The 27,539-nt window shown below is 31.2% G+C and overlaps 1 protein-coding gene across 1 annotated transcript in view; it reads left to right on the top strand.

The window, feature by feature from the left end:
• Positions 1 to 27,539, top strand: part of LOC114325498 (suppressor of lurcher protein 1) — a 933,155-nt gene that overhangs the window by 321,518 nt on the left and 584,098 nt on the right. Inside the window, exon 2 of the mRNA XM_050648175.1 lies at positions 21,728 to 21,791. Within this exon, the coding sequence (XP_050504132.1) occupies positions 21,728 to 21,791 (64 nt within the window). The remainder of the gene's footprint in view (positions 1 to 21,727; positions 21,792 to 27,539) is intronic.

The raw sequence follows: 27,539 nt of genomic DNA, 5'->3' as shown, positions 1-27,539 counted from the left end.
ATATTTCCAACAGCAAAAAGAAACCAACCCTCAATATGGCTATTTTGTTTGTAAAAAATTATTAGGATAATTTTGATACTACTATGATAAAATTGCTCTAAAATTAAACTATCGATTAGTGAAGTTATCGTTTAAAAAATTACGACGGAAAATTAAATATTTAGAAAAACATAAAAAGTTAATTTTCTCTTAATTTACAAATTGAGGGTTGGTTGCTTTTTGTTTAACATGGCCCAATTAAGGCAAGCTCTACAATTGTCTATGAAACGTATAAAAAGAAGGATTTCTATATAAGTCGATCAAATAAATCCCCTATCCCTACCAGTGCTGTTTATTAATTTTAATCCCAAGATTAAAACTGATAAACAGTATACTATTTGCTGATACTCTATGTAATCCATGGTATTTAAAAAAAAATGCACTAGCGTACATCACAATATCAATCCCGATGCTTTTTAACTTTAATGTGTCAATATGTCAATATCAGATGAGGATACAATTTGTGTTTAATATAAATTTATTATAAAAATATATATAAAAATAATTTTATATCAAATTTATAGATAGAGAATAGATTATTCTCGAAAATGCCAATACCCAAACAATAGGTACCCACTCTTTCAAACATTCCAAAGTAAAAAGTAAACCGATTACAAAAATTGCAATTTGGCATTATACAGTGGCCTCTAAGGCTAGCACTCCACTTGCGATTTGTAGTGGCAGCAACAAAAAAATCGCTGTCGCAGAAAATCTAGAGTCTAGAAAATTAGTCGCTGTTTTCAGAATTGCGAATTGAATGCTACAAGGATGTAACATAAGCTTTTAGATGTTTTTTTAATCTAGAGGTAAAGAAGAAGTCAAAAGGTCAATTAATACTTTTGTGCGAGAAACATAAAAACGATGTTGATGAAACCAAAAAGAACTTGCATAGTGAAATTACACATTTTGTACTATCCGAAAAGCCAGTGCTGGCGCATGACCTTGGGCGAAAATACACAGCCACAAATGCAGAATACGAGAAGGTCAGCCGCCACCTCTTGCTTTTCGCTCTGTAACGTTATGCCAAAATTTGAATAAACATCATAAAATTTATGAAACATTTGATTATTACTGCAAATTTATTTGACGATACCAATTTCTAATGCGTCAGGCGAGCGGTCTTTTTCGGATTTAAAATGAATAAAAACATATTAAGGTCAAATAAGGTCAGTTTGCGAATGCCAAGTCAAGAAAAAAAGTGATCTAATTTTTCTCTTTATGTATTTTTTAGAATATGTTTTTTTGTTTGAGATGTGTTGTTTTGTGGAACTTTCTGTTTTTTATTTATGTTTTTAAATGTACTTTTTGGATTATTTTTTACATTTGCTATTCTTCTTGATTGTTTAAAAAATATATTTTATGCATTTTACAAGAAACCTTTATAGTTAATGCATGTGTTTTCTTGTTAAAAAAACTGACAACGAATAGCAATGAAGGGGGCCCCTAAACCGCCAGCGCCCAGGGCCCGAAGTTAGGTTAAACCGGCACTGCGTTGAAGATATAAATATGGATCCGGCAGTAGTGGCAAAGTATATAAGTATAATAAGTATGCACCGATAACAACTGTGGACGTTGAGAAAAGCTTTTCGATATACAAAAATGTTTCCAGTGACAGTCGCCGAAACTTTAAGAAGGAACATTTAAATGAGTATTTAGTTACTTCATGCTTTAAACAAAAATGATATATTTTCCTTCATCTAAAGCGTGTCGATAAAAATTAAGTTAAAGCATTTTTATTTTAGTTATCTATTTTTTTTTGTTTATTCTATTTTATTTTTAAATTTATAATATAGGTACTTACTAGTTCTTAAGCTAAGCTTAGAAACAATTATATCTATTTTAGGTTTATTTTCGTAAAAAATGGTTTTTTCAAAATTTATATGCTTATTTTCATGCTTTTTGTTTCATAAAATCGTTACGCTTTTTAAGCACTTTTTTTCGTTCCTTTATGCTTTTAAATCCGAACTGTAATTATGAACCTTTTGTAATTTCATTAAATTTTTGTCAGTCTTTTTTATCCCGAACTGCTATATTCTATAACATATTTCAGGTAACATTCACTGATCAAGTTACATGAGCCATTTATTCCCTTTTGCCAATTCCTATTTTAATTTGATCCTTGACTATGTTTTGAAGTAGAACTTAATAAAAGCTTTAAAGTTTCAAATTTCAAACATGTGGCATTTTTCATTAATTCAACGATGCGGGTTTTGACCTCAACATGTTTGTTTAACCTTTTAGAAATAATTTGCTTTACACTTTACACGATATAAAGTGTAACGTCGGATTCACAGTCCGAATATTTTAAAACATGATGTGTATATCAAAACATACAACAGACTCGTAAAACCAAATACTAAATAGTATATTAAGTATGGAAAACGGTAAGGGTTTTATACCGATCGAAGACAATTGTTTGACAATTATTGTCTGAGATCGGTTACCCTTAAGGTGATACAGTAGCGATCAACAGGTAGCAAAAACGCGTTCCAAGATTGCGGCTGTAATTTTGAATATTTTTTCGAGGTATTTGGCACACGTATTCGTAATATAATAAAGAATGGCGGTACAGAGCCCAATTTGAAAAATATATTAATATGTGGAAATTACTCTGTAATTAAATACAATATTAAAAAACGAGCCTGTACCGCCATTAAGAAGAACAAAAAAATACACTTTCTTCAAATAAACTTTTTATCCGATGCCTAGATATTGTGTCATTTTGGAACTACTAAAATTTTTTATTTCATTAGTAGTTCCAAAATGACACAAAATCTAGGCATCGGATAAAAAAGTTTATTTGAAGAAAGTGTATTTTTTTGTTCTTCTTAATGGCGGTACTGTCTCGTTTTTTAAATATTGTATTTAATTACAGAGTAATTTTCACATATTAATATATTTTTCAAATTGGGCTCTGTACCGCCATTCTTTATTATATTACGAATACGTGTGCCAAATATTTCAAAAAAATATTCAAAATTACAGTCGCAATCTTGGAACGCGTTTTCGCTACCTGTTGATCGCTACTGTTTCCTCTTAACGTTCGACATGCTTATAACGTTTTTTGCACAATTGATACCATTATAAATTATAAAATTAAACATTTTCGTCATATTGACTAGTTTCATTCATTTTATCAAGATAGATACTTTAGTTGTTAGGTAATAACTAGGGTGCATAACAACAATGGAGAATTGGGTTTTTATTTAGTTGTCAATAATTTTAAGTACAATTTTGATTATTATAAATTAAAATATGAGCGAAAGTGAATTTGAAGAAATTGAACGGGCTTGAGAAGAAGGGTGTTCCGCAATTATTCCCGAAAAATCCAAAATCCGTTATCAAAGTACCTACCAAAGTTTTAAAAAATGGTGCGAAGGCAAGAATTTAAGAATAGAAGAAAAGACTCTATTGGCATATTTCGTTCAAAGACATATGCAGTTGAAAGCTCCTGGAAGCCTCTGAGCAGAATATTCAATGATTAAATCCACCGTTTTTCTTTATGATGGCATTGATATTTCCAAGCTTTCAACTTTGATCGCCTATTTGAAGAGAAAAAATGTTGGCTATAGGCCTAAGAAGTTTCAATATTAATAAATAATTCGTTAGTTTTCTTTATTCTTTCAAAAAAAGTAAGTGAATTACTTACCGTCGAGTTGGAGTACTTACCGTCGAGTTGGATTACTTACCGTCGAGTTGCTAGTAAATGTCACCTACTGACGTAAAATCTGTCAGGGTAAACAGTCAAAAATGATCAATCGTGCAAAAAAATTATTAAAATTAATTAATCAAAACAAGACTCATTTTGAAATTTTGTGAAATATTTTATTTTTTTGTGAATTATTGTTTTTAAAAACTTACAAAAAACTGGTAAACCAAAAGTCGGACAATAGGGAACTTCCATAAAATTTTAAATTCGAAAAAATGGTATAAGTCACAACAGAACATAATTTAAAACATGTACCAAAGATAAAAAAGTTGTTTTTGTGTTCAGTTTGGCCCCTAAAGACGATTCTAAGTTCAAATTAAAGCAGCTAGCCCAAAACGCGTCGTGACGTCATATGGTTATAGTGTTTACATTCTGCACCAACAAAGGAAATAAAATTGTATATAATGTTAAATTAGACATTATAAACGTCAGTAGAAAATACAGTTATGTGACGTCACAAGTGTTTTTGATCGTTTGAACTATTTTAAATACATATAAAACTTGTACTTTTACAAAATGGCACTAAACAACACTTTTGTAATGTTTTCTTTTATTTTCCATAGTAAACCTTCTTTCCTTTCCTTCAAAAACTGTATTAAACTCCAATCTCAACAAACTGGTATATATTATTACAATGATATACGATAAATGTCATTAGAATATAAATATTTCCCTTATTCCGCGAAGATGAGCTGGCCAAATACCCAAGTAGGTGTGGTGCAATAAACTAAAGAAGAAGAATATATCTAAATATAACCATAAACATAACTATATAATCCAACTATGTGACGTCACGTCGTTTAAACTATTTTAAATCACAGAAGTTTTAAAAGTTGTACTTCTAAGTTATTAGGAGTTTTTGAAGCGTGAAATTTTGGAAATCTCATTTTTAAACACAACTGAACATTATTACGTAATAAAAAAATGTGCAATTTCCCTATTAGGAATGCACGTCATAGATTTAATGACATCATAACCCACCGCTACAAACTTAACGTCAAACAAATTCAACAATTTTTTCCTCATTATATTATGAGATTTTTTTCGCTACTGTCAGGAAAGCGCTGTTGCCAAATAAAAAACATATATTTATTTACCACAGCAGCTACCGGCTACACTGTTCCTCTTTGTCTTTGCGAGTGTGAGACAAAGATAATATAATCTGTAATATAAGTGCCAAAGTCATGTTATCCTAAATGTATAAGGTTATGTAAGATTTTTGTTTGTTTATTTTTTTTTTCTTCTTTTTTGATGGCCTTTGGGAGCTGTGCCCATTTAGCTAATTTCATCTCTTGAAATCAGTTCTCCTATAGGAAATTCAGATCATGCAGTTATAACAGCTCACATTCAATTCAACCAAATACTACCCAGCAAAAATAATACTGTAACATATACTATTACCAACTTTTCTGAAATCGACACTAAACTATCCCAAATCAACTGGCAATTATTTTTTGCTGACTTAAACGACCCTTCATTAATGTGGACTGCATTTCTCGATGCCGTCCACAATATAATTTCTACAAACACTACCTTCCGTAATATTTATAAAAACAATCTTAAACCGTGGATAAATCGAACAGCAATAAACCAAATTAATCACAAACGACATCTCTGGCGGAAATTTAAACAGACCGGGCTTCTCACTGATTTTAAAAACCACCGCAGATTTTCAAATACCTTACAAACTTTTCTAAAAACTTTAAGACCAAATTTTGAAACAAGTGTTATTGACAGTGATAATATGAAAAAAGTCTACAAATACATAAGGTCCTCATTGACGTCTAAAGTTTCCATTCCTCTACTTCAAAAACCTAATCAGACTTTATGCTCTTCTGACAAAGATTCTTCTGAAACTCTATCTTTAGCATTTTCACAGGTTTTTACTAAAGAATCGAATGATGGTAATCTACCTCCTATTAGGTGTAACCGTGTCGGTGCATCCTTACGGCAAGTCGAATTTACAGTGGATCATGTCAAACAACACTTAATGAAACTTCGCACATCCGCTTCACCTGGTTTAGATGGTTTAACACCAAAACTACTAAAAAGATGCGCAGATACACTTGCAATACCTTTAACGTTAATTATGCAGACTTCTTTTATCCAGAATTCCTTACCCCCTAATTGGAAATTAGCATCGGTCACTCCTATTTTTAAAAAAGGCAACAAACTCGATCCCAACAATTATCGTCCGATTAGCTTACTACCAGTAGTTAGCAAAGTCATGGAAGCCATTATTTCCGAGGAGATGACTAAATTCCTTCTCCAAGAAAATGTTATTCCAACACAACAACATGGATTTGTTTCTGGTCGCTCTACTCTAACCAATCTCCTACATTGTGTTAACGACTGAACGTCATCTATTAACAGTTCACAGCCGGTCGACGTTGTTTATCTAGATTTCTCTAAAGCCTTTGACCGTGTTCCTAAGCGCAGACTTCTACATAAGCTAGAACATTTCGGAGTTCGCGGTACTTTATTATGTTGGATTGATGATTTCCTGACAGATCGACATTACAAAGTTAGAGTTGGCGAATCTTTCTCACAGGACAGGTTAGTGGGAAGTGGAGTGCCGCAGGGTTCTGTCCTTGGACCTCTGCTTTTTACGGTTTATACCAGCGATGTTCCTTCCTATGTTTCAAGTAAAATATCGTTATATGCTGATGACACAAAAATATATGCCAATCCTATCACAAACCAGTTAGCCCTCCAAAGAGACTTGGACTCTATTTTTACTTGGTGTTCCCAGTGGTTACTACCCTTAAACACAGAAAAATGTGTAGTGCTTAGAATTGGTAAAAACAATCCACTTGTGCCGTACTTCGTTAACGGACAACCATTAGATTCAGTGTTCTCGTATAACGACCTCGGTGTTATTGTAAACAGAAGCCTAACGTGGTCCGACCATATTCAGTCTATTTGTAAACGTGCGAACTCCAGACTATATCTTATTCGGAGGTGTTTTTCGAGAGCTTCAATGCAGTCATTCTGTAAACTTTACACTACTTACATAAGACCGATTCTTGAATATGCTGGCCCAACGTGGTATCCTGATTTGGTTCGAGACAAAATTTTGTTGGAAAACGTCCAAAGAAAAGCCACTCGAATTCCATTGGGACTGAGAAGACCTTCCTATGAAGAAAGGCTCAGTATGGCCCACCTAACTTCTTTTGGACTTCGCCGACAACGCGGCGACTTAATAACCACGTTTAAAATATTAAAATTTAATTTCGGAAATCTCGACGAAATTTTTACAATCAATCAAGATGAACGCCTTAGAGGTCTCCAATTTAAACTGAAAAAAGAGAACTTTTGTACGAGACCAAGACAGAATTTTTTACCAAATAGAGTTTTTTGATATTTGGAATAACCTGGATGATAACATTGTCTCAGCCCCCTCTACCAACACATTTAAAAACAGACTTGACAGTTTTCTATTATAGGTAGTTAAAATATTTTTTTATGTAAACCCAAATTGTATCTTTTTTTTGTTGTTGTTGTTTTTTTTATTGTATTTACTAGTAGGTTACTTATGTAATTTCTTTGTTTTTGGGCACCATAGGGACTTGTCCCTCTGCCCTTGTTTATGTATAATAATAATAATAATAACATTTCTTAAAATTAACGGATAACTAAACCTACCATACAACAAGATTATTAAGAACCTAATCGACCAATCAAGGATAGGGAAGGAAAAGTAAAGTTAGTTAAAAAATAAACTGTCTTTAAAATATAAAGTAAATAAATAAAATATAATGTGAAAATAAGAATTTGACATTATATTTAAGCTCCAATATTATGACAGACGTCAGTTAAAATTTAGCGTCTTACCAAATATGATAATGACGTAATTTGCCAATACTTCTAGCCAATGAAATGCTCGCTGTGATAGGAATGGCATGTCAAGACAATATTATTATTCTCTGTGTATTTTTTCAAATTTAAAATATGGCAACAAGGGGAAAATTGTGTACGAGCCTTATTGTTTAACTTCGACGATATAATATTAGTCTGGGCTGATTATCGGAGAATAGGCCATTTTTGGGAAAAGTTATTTACCAGCAATTTTATTGCTGGAATCGAATTATAAGATCCTATATATTAATAATATAGGTATGCAAAGTCCTCAGATAGTGTGCTACTTTTTTTATAAACAAAATGGCGCCCCAAAAACGTGTTTTTTCAATTATTGCTCTAGAACTCCGAAGATTTTAACTTTACGACAAAAACACTCAAATAAAAATTCACCGTGATTAAATTCTGCATAGAGACGTGTTTCTCCCGATCTGCTCCGACGAAAATTTTCCTCGGAAAATGCGGGTTTTCCCAACAAAATCTTTAATTTTCAAATAAAGTTTTAGATAAGTAATTATTTACCAATAATTAAATAATTTGGTGACTTAAAAGCCTTCTTGGTTTAGATTATAGTTCCAGAAGCTGGTGAAAATTAAACGAATATTTTAGCAACAATTCAATTGTTATTTAATAATTTACGGTCGCAATAATAACCAAAATAATTATGATACACTGATCAAACTTTGAAATCTTATAAAGATGAGATGCCTATTTAAAATTTTCTCGACACAATATAAATTTTTTATTTTTTTGCATAATCTTTAAATGTCTAAAAAAATAGTTATAAACAAATTAACGTTTCTCAGAAAGTTTTTATTATATTATAATTTTAAAAAATAGCTAAAATGCGAATTTCAAATATCTTGAAAATGAATGCTTTAAAACATTTTTGCAACCATTTGCAAAAAAAGTTATGAAACATCAAAATAAACATACGATTACTACGGTGTAATTTTTTTTAATTCTTTCAAAGCGTAGAAGTGAGTTTAAAGTACAAACTAATTATTTATAAAACAATATCGATTATCAGCTTAATGGTTATATTTTAATTAAAGATTATAAATATATTTTTTTGCAATTTACACGCGCGAAAGTAGAATAATACAGTACCGAAGCTACCCGCCCACATACACAGCTCGCGCGAGTTTAAGCGTGTCAGCCGCTTCGAGTGAACATTTTATCTCCGGCTCTGTATCAAGCCTACTTTCGCGCTAAAAATTACAAAAAAAAGTATTTTTAATCTTTGATTAAAACATAACCATTGCACTAATTTTTGACATTCTTTGTGAGTCATTAGATTGTATCATAGACTCACTTTTAAGCTTTGAAACAATTAAAACAAATTATAAACAATGGAGATATCGTATATTTATTTTGCTGTTTCCTAACTTTTTTGCAAATGGTTGGAAAATTTTTTTAAGGCATTCATTTTCAAAACCTATGAAATACGTATTTTAAGTATTTTTTAAAATTAGAATATAATAAACAATTTCTAAGAAATGTTAATTTGTTTATAACAATTTTTTTTAAACATTTAAAGATTATGCAAAAAAATGAAAAATTTATATTTTGTCGACAAAATATTAAATAGGCCTCACACCTTTATAATCTTTCTAAGTTTGATCAATGTCTCATGATTATTTTGGTTGTTATTGCGACTGTAAATTGTTAATTAGCAATTGAATTGTTGCTAAAATATTCGTTTCATTTTAACCGGCTTCTGAATTTATAATCTAAACCAAGGAAGCTTTTATTTCACCAAGCTATATAATTATTGATAAATAATTACTGGCCCAAAAAATTTATTTCAAATTCCAGATTCTGTTGGGAAAACCCACATTTTCCGAGGAAAATTTTCGTCGGAGTAAATCGGGAAAAACATGCCTCTATGTAGAATTAAATTGGGGTGAATTTTATTTGAGTATTTTTGGTGTAAAGTTAAAATCTTCGGAGTTATAGAGCAATAATTGAAAAAAATACGATTTGTCGGGGCCATTTTGTTTATAAAAAAAGTAGCACACTATCTGTGGACTTTGCATACCTATATTAATAATATATAGGATCTTATAATTCGATTAAAGCAATAAAATTGCTGGTAAATAACCTTTCTTTGTACTTTACTAATTAGACCAACGTATTATGACTATTTTTTCTTCAAAATTTAAAGATTATGCAAAAAAAAGAAAAATTTATATTTTGTTGATAAAATATTAAACAAGCATCTCATCTTTATAATCTTTATAAGTTTGATCAATGTATCATGATTATTTTGGTTATTATTGCGATCGTAAATTGTTAATTAACAATTGAATTGTTGCTAAAATATTCGTTTAATTTTCACCAGCTTCTGGAAATACAATCTATACCAAGAAATCTTTGATGTCACTTAGTTATTTAATTATTGATTAATAATTACTTACCTAAAACTTTATTTGAAAATTATAGTTTTTGTTAGGAAAACCCGCATTTTCCGAGGAAAATTTTTGGTCGGAGCAAATCGTGAAAACATATCTCTATGCAGAATTTAATTGCGGTGAATTTTTATTTGAGTGTTTTTGTTCTAAAATTAAAATCTTCGGAGTTATAGAGCAATAATTGAAAAACATACGATTTGTCGGCGCTATTTTGTTTATAAAAAAAGTAGCACACTATCTGCGGACTTTGCATACCTATATTATTAATATATAGGATCTTATAATTCGATCCCAGCAATAAAATTGCTGGTAAATAACTTTTCCATGAATTTTGCTAATTAGCCCAGAGTATATAGGAACATATCGACTAATAGTCGGAAAACTAAGCTAGGTGGTATCTTCAACATCCGACTTACCTAAATAATAACTGGTAGTTAGTAACTATAAATTAGTAATTAGTAATTAGAGTAATTAATCCAATTTTTTTGCATCATTATAACGAATTGTGCATTTTGCTACTTAGCACTTTCTTCCACTCGAGTCTTTAATTATTTTGTATTATTTACACAAAATATCTTCTTCTTTTTTATAGACATGACTCTGTCTGTTTTTTCTTTGTCGTTCCATCGTTTTGGTAATCTTCCCATTGATCGTTTTCTCGGGGAACCTAAAAATAATTTTTTTCAAAATAACTTAAAAATTAATAGGGGTACCAAAAATTTCAAACAGTAAAAAAATTAACTTTGCTTTTCTAAATATCTTGTATTTTCTTGTTTTTCTGTAAGACAAAGATTGATTGACATTTGGTGTTTCTAAATTTGCATACGCTCGTGATTGGTGACTCCTTCAAGGCAATTCAGCTACAGCCCTTTCAAAAATAAGGACTTTGAACCGATGAAACTTACAGATCATATAAGAAATACATACACCAGTAAAGCAATTTGTGAACTGGCAACAATTAAGTTCATGTGAGATGCTAATTAGGGGGTGATTTTCCCGAATTTTTTACTAAAAAAAGGGACCAACTTTATTTTGAGCCTAACTTGTTTACTTTTGATGCTAGGAATTTTTTTTAGATAACAAAAATAAAGCTTATTTTAAACACTTTGAAAATGTTGTAATGAGTTTTCCCCAAAAAGTGCTTAATTTTTTGGTCATTTCATGTTAAAATATTCGACTTGGAATTTGACGAATATGAACTTATTTTTTATTAGCTATAACTCTGCTTCTAATAGGTTTAGAGTTCTAACCCGTACACCATTTTTTTTTTCACTTTTTTACAGGATTTTTTTGGTATAAATATTTTTTCGACAAAGTATTTACTATTTGAGTTATTTGCGAAAAACCCTCTAAAAACGTGGTTATTTAGTTGAAAAATAGTCGCTCGTAAATAACTCAAAACGTATTGACTTGGTGAAAAATCTCTATTGAACTGCTTAAAATTAGTCAGATTATCCATTTCCAGACTTATTTTGGACGTATATTTTTCACCCCCGAGAAGGGGTGAAAGTCGCCCCCAGGGCAAAAGCAAACATCGGCACAATATCGCTTTTTTTCTAAGCAGTTCTTTAAAATTTAGAGGTTTTGCAATATTTTACCGTTAAAGAACGTACTACCAGGCACCTCGGTGACCATCGTCGTCATGAAATTCGTGTTCAGTGACCTCCAAAACCTCCAGGTATAAAAATTGAACTCATTTCCGTCAATATTTCTTGAGTTCTAAATTTTGCATTTTCCATCTCTTTAAATTGCACTTTGAAAATGCACTTTCTTATGCACAAAATTTTTTGCCGGAGATCAATTTAGTTCACAAAATTGCCTGACGCTCTCACGAATCGAATGCAAAAAGTTGCATGACGATTTATCTTACTGCACAAAATTCCTAGGTTTAATGCTTCGTTTCCTCGTCTAATCCAAGTGATTCTGTTTGCTGCGCTAATTATATTATATTTGAGTTTTTCCCGGCTTCCCTCGATGTTATCGTTTTCTAATAATCTGTTCCACAAAATATAAAATATTCAATTTTGGGAATATAATTTGATCACTATTGTGTAATATTGTAACATAAAAAGACAAGTTTTATTTGCGTGGGAAAATAAAATGATATAATTCTCCGGATTATCTGCGTTCCAACTTAGAACTTTGCATATTTCGCTAGCGATACCTTCAAAGACTGGCAAAATTCATTTGGAAGGGACTTCCGAATTCCCTTAGCCCTCTGCTAACAAACTTGTATACAATGCTGATTTATGGCCTTCGCTAATTTAGGTTAATTATCGCATTCCATCCGATATTGATCCACTTCCAATTTCTGTCGATGCCACTGTTGTTTTCCAAACAATGATTTTCCACAATTTACAACATGCCCCTTATTTTTTAAATAAGGAATTAATTGATACACCCACAGTTTGAGTATCTACGTATGTATTGTTAGCATTAAAACATTGTTTTTATAAAAATACAATTCCAAAAGCGAGTGTTCTTTTTATTTCCAAAATACAAGTATTTATTATAAAACCTGCTTCCAGTAGTTCATTTGATGTTGTTCTGAAGCTATTTCCTTGTGACATTTTTATAATTATTAACTATTTTGATTGGGACATAAGCCACAATTAAATTGAAAAACTAATTTTATTAACGTTTCGACGCCCGATAGGATGTCGTTTTCAAAATACAAAATATTACTAAATTAAACAAAAATGTTGTTGCTTAGCAAAAAATTCTTCTAATAATTTATTTAATCTGACTCATTTACATCGCCAATTCAGACATATATTATACATTTTAAAGTAAAAGACTTTAAACTGATATTGCCAATATTTATGAGTTGCGTTCCTGAGACGACTTTACTGAAATATAGCTCATTCTATTACATGAAATCAACCCCAACCCAAGAATATCCGCCACAAAAAAATCATAGCATGTTATCTGTCTTTAAAAAGACAACCAGATGCAACGGTGGCAGTAAAATTCTCGTGTTATAGATTCTATAGTAAATCACGACGGAAACCAGGAAAAAACCTCGTGATAATATCTTTCAAGTAAAGTCGTCTCAGGAACGTATCTCATTAATAATGGCAATATCATTTGAAAGTATTCTACTTTAAAATGTATAAATGTCTGAATTGCCGATATAAATGAGTCATATTATAGTTATTTATGTACTAAATCAGTAAAGTGACTCTTTATCGAACGAGTCTGATATTCGAGACGAGTTCGATAAAGAGTCTACTGACGTGGTGAAAAATCAACTTGGAATTTTAATTCCGATGATTCGCACCTTAAAGTTGACTACGTAAGAGTTTGGGCTCTGTAATTATTTAAAAATAATATAAAATTTATAAAAAAAATTAAATAAAAATCTGTCGTTTTTTTTATATATTTTATATATAAATTTTATATTATATATAAACAACATTTTCGTTTAATTTAGTAATATTTTATTTGATGGTATACTAATATCCTTAGAGAAACTCAAAATAGTCAGATTAAGATAAGGTAAGATAAGTACATACAGAACAGTGCACATTTAAAAAATCTGACGGTTTGAGCGGGGTTTAAGGAAATGGGCGAGTCACAAAGTTTCATAAAAAAATAGCGAATACATAGTTCACGAAATGAACGTCAGATCGAAAAACTGAAAAATACATGTTGAATATTTTTCAAAAATCTATCGAATGATACCAAACAGGACCCTCCACGGAGAGGGGTGGGGGTAACTTTAAAATTATTTTAAATAGGAACCCGGCAAAATTTCGCAAAATGAACATCAGATCAAAAAAAATTAAAAATACGTGTTCAATATTTTAAAAATCTATTGAATGACATCAAACACGACCACCCACGAACTTGGGGCGGTGGGTTACTTTAAAATCTTAAATAGGAGATTTTATTTTTTTATTGCAGATTTGGATTCCTTACGTTAAAATAAGTAACTTTTATTCGGCACATTTTTCGAATTATGGATAGATGGCGGAAAAATCGGAAAAACGATTGTTGAAAATGTAAAATTAAATTAAAAAATGGAAAGCCCCACTAAAATGGAAAACTTTTTTTTGGTTTTAGGACCTAATCTTCACAACTCAATAGGTCCCCATAACGCTCGAGTAACTGCAAATTAGCATATTTGTCTCCCCTACTATAGTACGTTTTATCGATGGACTTTGGCCTAAAGCTGTCAGACTCAATAACATTTAAGTGGTTTCAAGTAAAGCTTATCTTTACCCCAGGGAAAGTAACCGAAAAGTAGGTAGATACCTACTTGAATAATCAAAATATTACCTACTCCAGGGGAATAGTCCATTTACTCACGGTTTTAGCTGTAAATTTTAAAGAACCGCTTGGATTGACATACAATTTGGCATACACATAGCTAACTTGTCAAAGAAAAAAGGCGATATTGCGCCGATTTGTGCTTTTGTCCTGAAAGTGAGTTTCACTCCTTCTCGGGGGTAAAAAAATATACGTTCAAAATAAGTCTAATTCTAAGCTACTCTTGTTCTATAGTGTTTTTTCATTAAGTTAATACTTGTCGAGTTATTTGCGAGTAAATATGTGCATTTTTCAACAAAAAAAAAACAAGTTTACAGACGGGCTTTCGCAAATAACGCAAGAAGTATTATAGCGAAAAAAATATTCTAAGCAAAAATATAGCTTATAAAAAAGTGAGAAAAAATGGTGTATATTATGAAGTCTGTAGACCCAGTAGAAGCAGATTTGTAGCTAATGAAAAGTAGGTTCTTATTAGTCAAATTTAAAATCGAATATTTCAATATGAAATAACGAAAAATCAATCAATTTTCGGGGAAAACTCATTATAGACGAGGACTAATATGTAAAAAAACGTGTATTTTTAGATGTGAGAGGTGGCATTCGGATTTTTGCAGATAAAGTTAGGTGACACCTTCAGTAATAATAATTGACTTACGCTCCTTCTCAAATATGCCCAGAATATTAATAAAGAAATTAAAATATTTAAAAATTTCGAAAAACATCGATTTTTTTCTGCTTTCTTTGCTTATAACTTTAAACGGTTTGTTTTGGAACAAAGTTGTAGAGAAATAAAATAAAGATACTTGAATTTTGTATGATATACGACTGGTCAAAAATGTCTTAATGTATTACCTTTCCTGCAATATACCAATAAATACAAAATATAGGGGCAAAATACGCCTGTTGTTATTCAATGTTTCCTAACCACTTTGGTGGCACTTAGAGCCTTAGTAATTCGCTTAGAAAATTCTTATAACTTACTTAAATGGTCTACCAAATTTCATTAAAATCGACCTAATAATTTCTGCATAATAAATTTGCAATATAAATGTTTTTAAAAAAGTTCAAATATTTTAAAATCTTTCTGAACAAAAAGTAGACCACTTAGAAGTTGGCTCATTTTTTTACATATAAAGAGGTGCTCTACCTATCTAATACACTTTACAGAATTAAAATCGGATTATTTAAGGGGCCTCAGCAATGTTTTAAATTTGTAAACAATTTTTTGGCTTATAAACAAATAGCTTTGTTTAATAATAAAAAAATTAATTTTTAGCAATGCAGATAATTAAAACCGGTATAATTTGACTTAAACTTTCAAATGCTGTCAGCAGAATTGCTATTTTATTTTTCAATCAAAATTTAGTCTTGTTCAAAAATTTAAATTTTTCGATTTTTTGAATGTTCCACCGCGTTTATCTCGAAAAGTATGCATTTTAAAAAAGCTTTATTTTATCAAAATGAAAAGCTTATTTTGCAACAGTAGCATTAATATCAGCCTTAGATGTAGTTTTCTGCATTGCTATGTGTGGTCAATTCTTTTGTATGGAACGGAGGCCTGGACACTCAACACAACACTGATGAACAAGTTAGAAGCCTTTCAACTCTGGCTTTATAGAAGAATCTTAAAAATACCTTGGACAACTCACACCACCAACGAAAATGTTCTGAGGAGAACAGGAACAGATACGGAACTGCTAAATTCATTAAAGTTAGAAAAGTTAGCTGCCTGGGACACATAATGAGAAACGAAAATTACCGTCTCGCGCATCTGATCATCCAGGGTAAGGTTGAAGATAATCGGGGTCCCGGTAGGCGCCAGATTTCATGGCTTAGAAATATCAGAGACTGGACCGGCCTTGATTCAACATCTTTGTTTAGAGCCGCATTGGATAGAGACATATTTGCCAGTGTAGACGCTAACCTCCACTAAAGGAGAAATCATCACAAGAAGAAGAAGATTGCTTTACAAGTTATTTGATTTATCTATTTTTATATAATCTGTAAGATTTTAAACGTTATTTTTTTATTTTTTTGTGGAATTTATGGGTTTGGTGAGAACTAATTAGCTTTAAAATTGTTAGAAATAGATATTTTTAACATAACAAGTAAATAAAAATATTATAAAATATAAATTTGATTTAAATTCGTATTTAAATCTATATTGTGAGATTTTTTCTCTACGCGCGACTGCTTACGTTGCAGAAGTGCAGAAGACTGCTCCCGGGTTAAAACGCATGCATGGGCACGGGAAACACTATTTGTTTATAGCTATGCTTGACAATAAAAAAATTAATTTTTAGCAATGTAAATAATCAAGACCGGTATAATTTGACTTGAACTTTCAAATGCAGTAAGCAGAATTGCTATTTTATTTTTTAATCAAAAGTTTTTCGGGTTCAAAAATTGCAATTTTTCGATTTTTTGAAAGTCCAACCGCGTTTATCTCAAAAACTATGCATCCTACGAAAAAACTTGTAAGAACATGTTTTGCTTAGAATGACCCAGAAAATACAAAAAAATATTTTGTTTTGCGAAAAATCGCTTTTACGTAATTCCTTAAGTTCTTTGTTTATAACAATCTTATCGACATCCGAATCAACTGTTACCCAAAAAATTCGTGTTCTACGGATCAAAATAATAAAAAAAACTTGGGTAAATCCATCTAAATAAAGGAGGCCCCCTGGCGACAGGACTATCTATATTTTTGCTAAGAAAGTTTTTTCGATAAACTTTTTTGAGTTATTTGCGAAAAACCGTCTAAAAACGTGGTTTTTGTGTTGAAAAATGAACATATTCACTCTCAAATATCTCGACAAGTATTAACTTAGTGAAAACACTCTATAGAATAAAAGTTGCTTAGAATAAGTCAGTTTGTCCATTTCCGAAATTATTTTAAACGTATATTTTTTCTCCCCTGAGAAGGGTCGAAACTCACCCCCAAGGCAAAAGCACACATGGGCATAATATCACTTTTTTTCTTTAACTTATTAGCTATGCGTCTGTCAAATTTCGTGTCAATCCAAGCGGTTCTTTAAAATTTCTAGGTTTTGCGATATGTTACCGTTAGAGAATGGAATATAAGTCATTAGGAAAGATATACGACTTCGTGGGTATCGAAATTTTTACTGTGTCATAGTTTTTAATAAAATTTAAGCAAACTTTTTTTATTCATTTCAATATTGTATTCGATTTTCAAGATTCTTGCGTCAGTTTGTAGGTACATGTATTGGTATCGTTTGGTATTATTCCGGTAACAATTTTTTTTGCTTAGATGGCAGTATACGGAGCTGAATGGAAGCATTGTATTTTCTCCTAACTTTAAAAAATTCTGTGGTAAAATTGAATGGCTGATTTTGTTTCATAGTTCCTTTGTATTATCCCGGAGGCATCACTAAGATTTTGTTTTTGGAATTATCCGAATATCTATTTTCTTGTAAGAGCTGCGTAATTTTTGTAAATGAAAACACTGATTGACTCAAACAAAAATATATTAAATAGAGGTTGGATTGATCAGATTAGAATGGACAGCATGCAGTCCAGATCTCAATCCTATCAAGCATTTATGCGATGAATTGAAAATAGCTATTCGCCATCATCCTAGGTCTCCAGGTTATGGCTCGGGTAGAGGAATATTGGGATATTTCCCAGGCAAGGATAACACATCTTATTTATTCGATGCCAAACAGATTGCGAGCTGTCGTTTCTGGGAGAGGTGGACATACCCACTATTGAATTGTTTTGTTTTGTATATTTTGTATATTTTGTATATTTTGTATATTTTGTATATTTTTTATATTTTGTATATTTTGTATATTTTGTATATTTTGTATATTTTGTATATTTTCTATTTTTGGTATATTTTGTATATTTTGTATATTTTGTATATTTTGTATATTTTGTATATTTTGTGTTGTTATTTTCAGTGCGTTTGATATTTTTAATTAAATAAACCTTCAAAGTGGTGTTTTTATTTACACCTTTCACAAGAAAAGAGATATTGGAATAATTCAAAAAACAAAATCTTAAGAACGCCTCCGAGATAATATGAAAGGAGTATGAAACAAAATCAGCCTTTCAATTTTTCGACAGAATTTTTAAAATTAGGAGAAAATACAACGCTTCCATTCACCCCTGTATATTGTCATCTAAGCAAAAAATGTTTGTTACCGGAATAATAACAAACGATATCAATACATGTACCTACAAACTGATGCAAGAATCTTGAAAATCAGAGTACAAATAATAAAATTATAAATTGCCAAACTTAATCAAAAATTTTTAGTGGCGGAATTTTGTGCCGGTCAGTGTATATCGATTGATTTATCTTAGTCTCGATATATTCTTTCGATGGTACCCATATCGATCATATTGATATCGATACGAATGGAGAATCGCAAACTAAATTGCAATATAAATGTAACATTTCAACGTATTGGGTATTGGCTATTGATTAAAAAACCGAACACCGGTTTTTGGAATAACCGGTTTTTTGACCGGTTATAACCACCAGGTTAAACCGTAAGTAAAAAAAACGGTACTTTGTCAACAAACGCCATCCCTACAACTGTAAACTAAGCCAAGCCAAAGTAAGTTACAATGTTTTTAATATCAGGTCTAGAATTAATCATCTTGAAATTTTAAAATTAGATGCAGCATATTTTCAACTCATCTCCGATTAACGTTTAATTAGGATTTATCTTTGAAGGTAATTCAATATTTTATCTATTTTATGGCCCCCTTAAGCTATAGATTTCATTTCCGGGGATGATTGCCCCTATAAAATAGGTATTTCTGATTATATAATCTGGATGAAATCAAGGGTTTCAGAGTAATTTAATTTTGAAGTCGGAAGGGTCTGTTCCACTAATGATAAAATTACGTTAAAGGACTGTGGCAGAGATTTCACGGAAATATAGAATATTATGATAATAACCGAAACTTGGAAATCTGTTTCAAAGTGATTAACTGATTAAAAACTCGAAAGGACTTAACTAAAATATGTCACCAGTTAGTTGAATTAGTAAGAATTTGGATATTCGTCTATAATCGTTGAGATTAGGCCTAAGAACAAACCAAAAAGTTTCTATAATGAATAGATTATTTAGATGGAATTAGAGGGATGAAGTTAAATCGAATTTTGACATGTGTATATTTTAAGAGGCTGCTTAGATGTACCAGATGTTAGAAACCGTCAAGACGCAAATCTAGATATAATATGATAAATACTCAGTGGTGTCATGGTGTGGGAACGCGTGGGAACGCCGTTCCCACACTGGTTAAGAAAAGAAAAAAAATAATAGAGAATTTAGGTTTTGTAAACAAAAATTAGCAATGCGTTCCGGCACTGCGTTCCCGCACTGCTAATTTTGCCATGACACCACTGTAAATACTTAGTAGACATAGAACTAAGAGCAAGGATATTAAATGTTAAAAAGAAAAGACGCAACTAAATAGAAAGATACAATGTGTAAAAGCTTAAAAATTCTATCAAAGCGAAAAAATATAGAGAGAAACAAGTCTTAGAACACAAAATAAAGAAATTAAGAGACCAGAAGTAGTAAACGATATGAGGAAATTAGAAGTACATGGAAAGATAATAAAACTCGTGGAAATGACGACCAAATAATCAAAAGCATCAGTATTAACGCAGGAAGGAACAACAGAAGAATTTGACTACAATGTAGGAGTAAGACAAGGAGATGGGCTGTCAACTACGCTCTTTAATATACTTTGTTGTATCATACATGATACTACATCTAGTTAAACACAATTTTTTTTAAATTTAAGTTTTGTCTGTTAGTATTTTTTTGATAAGCTAATTTTTATCGAGAGGTGGCTTTGTAATATGTTTAAAATTATAAATAAAAAAAAGTAAATTATAAATAAATTTCCTAGGTCCAGATCTCTATAAACTTTACGTAACCATTTACAAATATGTGGTGGATTTTAGAAATGTTCAAAATAAAATCTATAAAAACTGACTTATCGAAAACGTACTGAAACGCAAAAAAGTTTTAAATACATTTTGTTTAATTAATGGTAACCCTATAATAATTGAAAAGGGACTTAGGGAACTGAAACGGAACAAAACCCCTATAAAACTTTTATTGGGTGCACAAATTTCATTGTTATTTTTTTAAGATTTTCCTGCCATAATAATGCCACATGGCCGTTTTCAATAAAAAATCTTTCATAGTTTTCGATGTAATAAAAAAATCGATTTTCATTTTGTAACTTCAAATGGCTGTATCTTTTTTTATGTGCACATTGTACTGAGGTAAATGAGGTCCAATCGAACTATTTTTGGTTCCATAATATGTGATTTAATTTACGACCTGCCTTTTGTTACACCCTGTATATGGTTAAGCCAAATTTTTATTACATTGTTGCTGATAATATTATAGGAGGGGGCCTAAGGATAACTAGGGACATCTTATGTCCGTTTAGAGAGATTCTATCCGAGCTAGCAATCCCCTATTTGGAAGTTCTACGTTGCCATTAAGTAAATCATCTTAAAGTTTAAAAATCGTATGATAATATTATCGACAACAATGTAATATAATTACAATCTTATACCATTTAAGGGCTTTCACTAATACATTTAGTGACTCAACCATGTATACCATGTACACTCAGCATCACTGAAGATGAAATTATCATTCCGAAACCATTCTGTAACGTAGCCCGAAATAGTTCTATTAAATAAATATAACAAGCGATCCACAATTATTAGGATCAAAGCTAGCCGTGCAAAAATGTCTTGTTTTAATCTGAATTTATATCATTGGTTTATCAATTAATTTTGATTAACATTTATAAAACATAAAAAATCAATCTAATACTTTAACACAGAACTTTAATCAAAAATAAAAAAATTAACAAAATTATACCTAAGTAGCAATAATAAATAAAATCAAATCAGATGCGCTATAGGTACCTGAGACATGTAAACCATAAATAAGGCATACTGAGCAAAAAAAGAGTAACGCGCGGGCAGTGGAGCAATGGTCTATCTATCTCTTTTTACTAAGCGATACGGCTCAAATGACGGACAAAGCCGGCTAGACCACTCAAAATTAATATTGACCAATGGCGTCCTTGATACAGGCGTTGCACCTCGATGCACAGAGCGGCTCATAGCTAGCCTAGTCTACAGGCTATTATATCTATGTATGTCCACCACCAACATCCCTACATAACCTAATTTTCCTTGTTAAGTTGACGTACACTGCAAAGTTGACGTAAACTGGAAAGTATATCTGAATTAAGAATAGACATGGATTGTATAGCTATCTCTGTCGTTCAGAGCCACTTATGGTGACAATAATTTTGGTTCACACGTTATCTTTTATAAATTAATTTTTTTAATATCTTTTTTATTTTATGATTTTCTTTAAAGAAGCATTAAGTAATAAGCTTCATTTTGTTCTAGCTACCCCTGTATATGCTGATAATAGAATCAACTCTAATTGCTGCAGGTGTGGCGGTACATCCAGGTAAGAGTTAGTATAACTAACACACATCCAAAGTAGTTGTGTCAGTTTAAATAGTTAGCTGCCGAGAGATCGTATATTCTCCAAAATTACTTACTTGGTAGAGGAGCAAATAAAGTGTAACACTTGTTAGCGAAAGTTAGTTAATTTAACTAAATTAAACGCCTTACAAATCTTACAATCAAATTTTATGAAGGCACCTTGTACCATGTAATATTTAGTAACAAATTTATATCACTAAATAAATATTTTTTCAAATTTTCTTATAATATGTGATAGCCCACTAAAATCTTATCGAAATAAATATCCTTAGTAAAAATTTAGCATATAAAAAAAACGAAAAAAGTGAAAAGTCTTTAGACCCAGCGAAAGCAAAGTTGTTGCTCATTAAAAATACGTTTTTGTTCTTCAAATTTCAAACCCAATACTTATTTCAAAGTGGAATAACCAAAAAATGAAGCACTTTTCGGGAAAAATGCATTACAATATTTTTAAAGTGTTGAAAAAGCTTAATTTTTATTCTTCGCAAAAGTTTTTAGTATTAAAACTAAGAGAGTTACGCTCAAAATAAAGTTGGTCCCTTTTTTGGTAAAAATATCGTGAACATCTCCCCCTGTTTAGCACCCCAAAATAAAATTACCATTACCGCTTTATAAACAATTTACTGTAAGTTTTACCGGTTTAAAGTACTTTTATATGAAAGGGTCAAGATTTAAAGGGCTTGAACGAGTCACTAATGACGATTGTATGCAAGATTTTAACAGCCATATATTAATCAATGTCTGTCTTAGAGAAAAACAAAATGAAACTAGAATATTTATAAAAGCAAAATCCACATTTTTTACTTATTGAGATTTTTCGTATCACTCGTATCACATGGTAATTTTCCATAAATTTTTGGAAAAATTTTTTTTACTATGAAACCAATTTTTTTTTTAAATAAGCACTTTGAACCAGTCAAACATACAGATCCTATAAACAATACACATACACATACATAAAAGATAAAGCCGTAACGATAAAAGGGTGCAAACAGTGGAAGATTTTCACCATTTTTTTAACAAAAAAAAGGGGCCAACTTTATTTTGAACGTAACTTGTTTAGTTTTGTTGCCACAAATTTTTTGATAAAATCAAAAATTAACTTTTGTTAAATAATTGAAAAAATCTTTTCCCGAAAATTGCTACATTTTTTGGATATTTGACGTTGAAATATTCGATTTGGAATTTGACGAATAAGAACGTATTTTTCATGAGCTACAACTTTGCTTCTACTGGGTTTATGGACTTCATTAAAACACGTTGTTTTTTCGTTTTTTATAAGCTTCTACATTTTTGCTAGGAATAATTTTTTCGATAAAATATTTACTTTTTGAGTTATTTACGAAAAACCATGTTCAATATCGAATATTCCTAATTCATTCCGATATTAAACAGTATATTTTATCACCCCGTAGATCACATGAAAATAATTTGTTATCATATTTAAACATGTGCGGGCTATTAATTTGTTTAATTCTTGCAATTCATAAACAATAATTTGGCAATGGACATTAATTTAGCTGACTAAGTAAAAACATGTGTTCTTTTGGTCAGGTGAGCTATGACCCAATTCATGTTGCGAACAAGAGAGAACATACATTTAAGTTCATTCACTAGAGTCAACTCAACCAGGCAAGATGTGCCTTTAAATTCATTCATAGTTTCATCAAAAGAGTCTCACGTTAATTCTCATACGAGCCACATATTATCGGTACAGCTACGTTCTCCCGGGGGTCTTAGTGCCGGCGCAAATTGATCCTAAGCGAACACAACCTGGCACCGGCGGGGTGCGTAGAGAGTTCTGCGCATCTTATATCAGTGAATACAGTGCCAGGTCTACACATGCGAACGTTTGTCATCGAAACACAGTTTTCTGGTGTCGTGGGACGCGTGACTCAATTCTCAGATGTGGTTTTGGTTTCGAGATGGACGTAGAGAAGCTAATAGAACTCGTTCGGAATTACCAGTCTGATTTTTGCATGAGAGTTTAATAAAAGGGTAACAAATCAATTGGAAGTTCTGTCCGACAAAATACATGGGACGTTTTCGTAGTATGACGTTCCAAATTTTTAACCTGTTCCACAATTAAAACTTCCCCTGTTTCAGTGTTCCCGTACATCAAAGTTTGTCTGACGAGACACCGTTAAGCTATTAACAAATTTTCAGCTTGCTATTAATCAACTTTTTGTTGGTACGCGGGATCCAGGCCTAGAAATACAATGTCACAAATGATGGCGTAATCCCTTTTCTGTAGGTATAAAAATTTTGTAAATATCATTCATTTCTTAAATCTACACAACATTATCATTAAAAATGATTCATTACTAAAAACAGTTAAGCACATCTGTGAATATCGCATATCCTCAAATAAAATGTGTCATCATACCGGGCTTGTTCATGCTTAAAAACAAAATATGTACACGAGATATAAATATATGTAATAGGTAAGCAGTTTTTGCAACGACAATCAAATCAAAATCAGTGTTGTTTATAATAATAGTATCGGCATCGGCTGATAAAATAATTAGTTTTTAGCAAAGTTCGCACCTTTCGGGACACTGACGTACATAAAAGCAAATTTGTTAATTGTTGAGAACACGTAGGCATTTAAAGTTTTAAAAGGTACAAATGAGATGCAAATTACAAGAGGAAGTAGAAATCTATTGTCCACAGTCCTAGTTATTAGGATTTTAGGATTAGAATTTTTCTTAAACATCACCTCAAAGCTTCCTTTTCTTTATTCATTCTTCTCAAGACCTCGACGTTTGTGACTCTCTCCGTCCATGATATTCTCAAGATTCTGCGATACATCCACAGTTCAAATGCCTCTAATTTTTAGGTATCAATCTTTTTCAGCGTCCTTGACTCCATTCCGTAGAACAGCACAGAAAGTACGTAACATCTCATCAGGCGAAGTTTCATTTCAAGGCTCAAATCTTCCACAGAACACTCTCTTCATTTTAGTGAATATGGATCTGGCTTTTTCTATTCTTATTTTGATTTCTGCTGAGCTATCGTTGTCTTCATTTATAAAAGTGCCTAAATATTTGTATTTGCTAACTCGATCGATAATTTCATTGTGTAAATATAAATTTTGGACATTTCGTGTTGATTTCGATATTACCATAAATTTAGTTTTCTTTATGTTCAAAGATAGTCCATATTCTTCGCTGCAGTCGCTGCTATCTTATTCACCAATGTCTGTAGCTCTTCAAGTGTTTCTATCGGTGTCGTCGGCAAATCTCAGATTGTTTAATCTAACACCATTTATTTTAATACCTATGGATTGCTCAGAGAGTGTTCTATTCATTACGTCTTCGAAATAGAGATTAAACAGGGTTGGTGACAGTATACACCCTTGTCTCACACCTCGCTTTATATCAATTTCTTCAGTGGTATTATTCTCTACTCTCACTACTGCTTTCTGATTATAGTACATATTTGCTATTAGTCGGATATCTCGTTTATCTAAATTCTTTTCTGCCAGGAGTCTGATTAGATGATCATGCCGCACTTTATCAAAGGCCTTGTTATAATCTATGAAACACATCAGATACAGATACATCAGTATTTTGTAATCAGTATTTTGTACTCAGTATCTACCACTGAGACCCGGTATCAAAAGTAACCGTTACACGTCCGCACTGATTTTGCCCGTCCCTCTATTCGTTGCAGAGACAGCCAACGGTTGGGTTTTGTTGTGAACAATATGCGGTGCTCTAGAAAAATAACTACACAGGTCACCCGTCCCGCCGGTGCCAGGTTGTGCTCGCTTAGGTTCAATTTGCGCCGGCACTTAGGTACCCTAGTGTCAGTCTCTGTAAATAAATTATAAAAGTGCTTTTGGTGTTTCAATAACATGCGATAGATCTCCACTGAGCCCGAAGATTAGACAATCGCCTGAAAACGTTGTTTTTTTTGTCGAAAAATAAACATTTTTAATCACAAATAACTCGAAGAGTATTGACTTACATAAAACTACTCTATAAAACATAAGTATTTGATAAGTATTGAAAGACATTACCTAATAAGCTATTGATTATGTACTATAGAAAGGAACTACAACGTTAACGGGGTTTTATTATTTCGTATGGTCAATGAATATCTATGTATGAAAAAACCGCGGAGATTACCATTTAAAGGGGTGCGTTTTTGAGAAATGGGTGAATTAGTCCCTGGGCACAGGTTACATTAGGGTGAGTTCTATGAACTTTTGGTACAAACACGTCTACATAAAAATTGTTTCTGGTTAAATTTCCTATCTAAATATAACTTTTTAAAGTCAAAGATACTTTTTTTACAAAAATATATTCAAAAGAAAAAGCACAAAGAAACCCAAAAGAAAGAAATTTTGTTTTTTGTCCCATAACTTTTGTCCACGGGGATATAGGTATATACATTGCTTCACAGAAAAAAAAATTACATATTTTGTCTTTAAAATGATGTTTGGTAGAGGTCATTAGGATTTACAGTTTTCGAAATATGATTTTTCAAATTTCGCCACTCACAGCAATTTTGGGCAATTTTCCTTGTTGTTTCGCAAATATTGTTCTGTAAATTTTTTCTACGCAACTTTAGGCTTATATAATGGAATATTTAAGAGGAATAGAACCAATTACTTTTGAAATGTTCTACTGGATAATGTGGTACGTCTTGTTTTAAAGAGGATATCTTTTTCAAGATTTTATACTTTTAACGAGTTTTTATATTTTTTAAGATTATTTTTTAAATTTCCCATTATAACTTTTTTTCTTCTTCATTTAGGTATATATTATATAATAAAAAAGGAAGCATATTCTGTTTACTTTAAAAGGGTGTATTATAAAAAATTGTAGCATTATTTTTGAATAAGATATGCTTTTTCAAAATGTAATAAGTACTTGCAACGATTTTTGATTTTAGGATTATTTTTTAAATTTCTCACAACTTTTTTATCTGATTGTGTGTTATGATTGAATCTTATTTTTTGTAGGTAATATTTTGGATCCACTTGACTCGGCCGGGCAAACTTCAAAATATGGATTAATTCCAATATTTACTGCCAAAGCTCCTGCACCACAAGCTTTGCTTCAAAAAATAGCATGTAAATGTACCAAAGGATGTACAAAAAACTACGGTTGTAGGAAGATAGGAATTAGTTGTTCAATATTCCGCAAAGGGAGCATGTGCATGGGTACTAATTGTGAGAACTCTAAGATAACTGAGGTGTCAGAGGAAGATATTGAAGCTAATGCTAACGAAGAGATGGACTTTGATTTTGAAAAATTTTTAAATGTCAACGTTTAAATAATTTTAACGAAAGTGATGTTTTCTAAGACTAATGTTTATGTAATTTTTGTAAAAGAAAAATTTTTAAATAATACAGGTAAAAAATATCAAAGAATCACTTGATTTCCATTATTTAAATAAAGATGATACACCATTTTAAAGAACAGAAAGTAAGCCCTCTTTATTGAGCAATATATAGTATATTCATGTACAAGAAAAAAAAAGTTATAATGAGAAATTTAAAAAATAATCCTAAAATCAAAAACCGTGGCAAGTACTTATTACATTTTGAAAAATGTTTTCTTATTCAAAAATAATCCTAGAATTTTTTGTAATACACCATTTTAAAGTAACCAAAATAAGCTTTTTGTATTATATAATTTAACACTAACCTAAATGTAGAAGAAAAAGAGTTATAAAGAGAAATTTCAAAAATAATCGT

This window comes from Diabrotica virgifera, chromosome 4 (assembly GCF_917563875.1).
Source record: "Diabrotica virgifera virgifera chromosome 4, PGI_DIABVI_V3a".
Taxonomy (NCBI): Eukaryota; Metazoa; Arthropoda; class Insecta; order Coleoptera; family Chrysomelidae; genus Diabrotica; species Diabrotica virgifera.
This window is presented reverse-complemented; position numbering and strand designations above follow the sequence as displayed.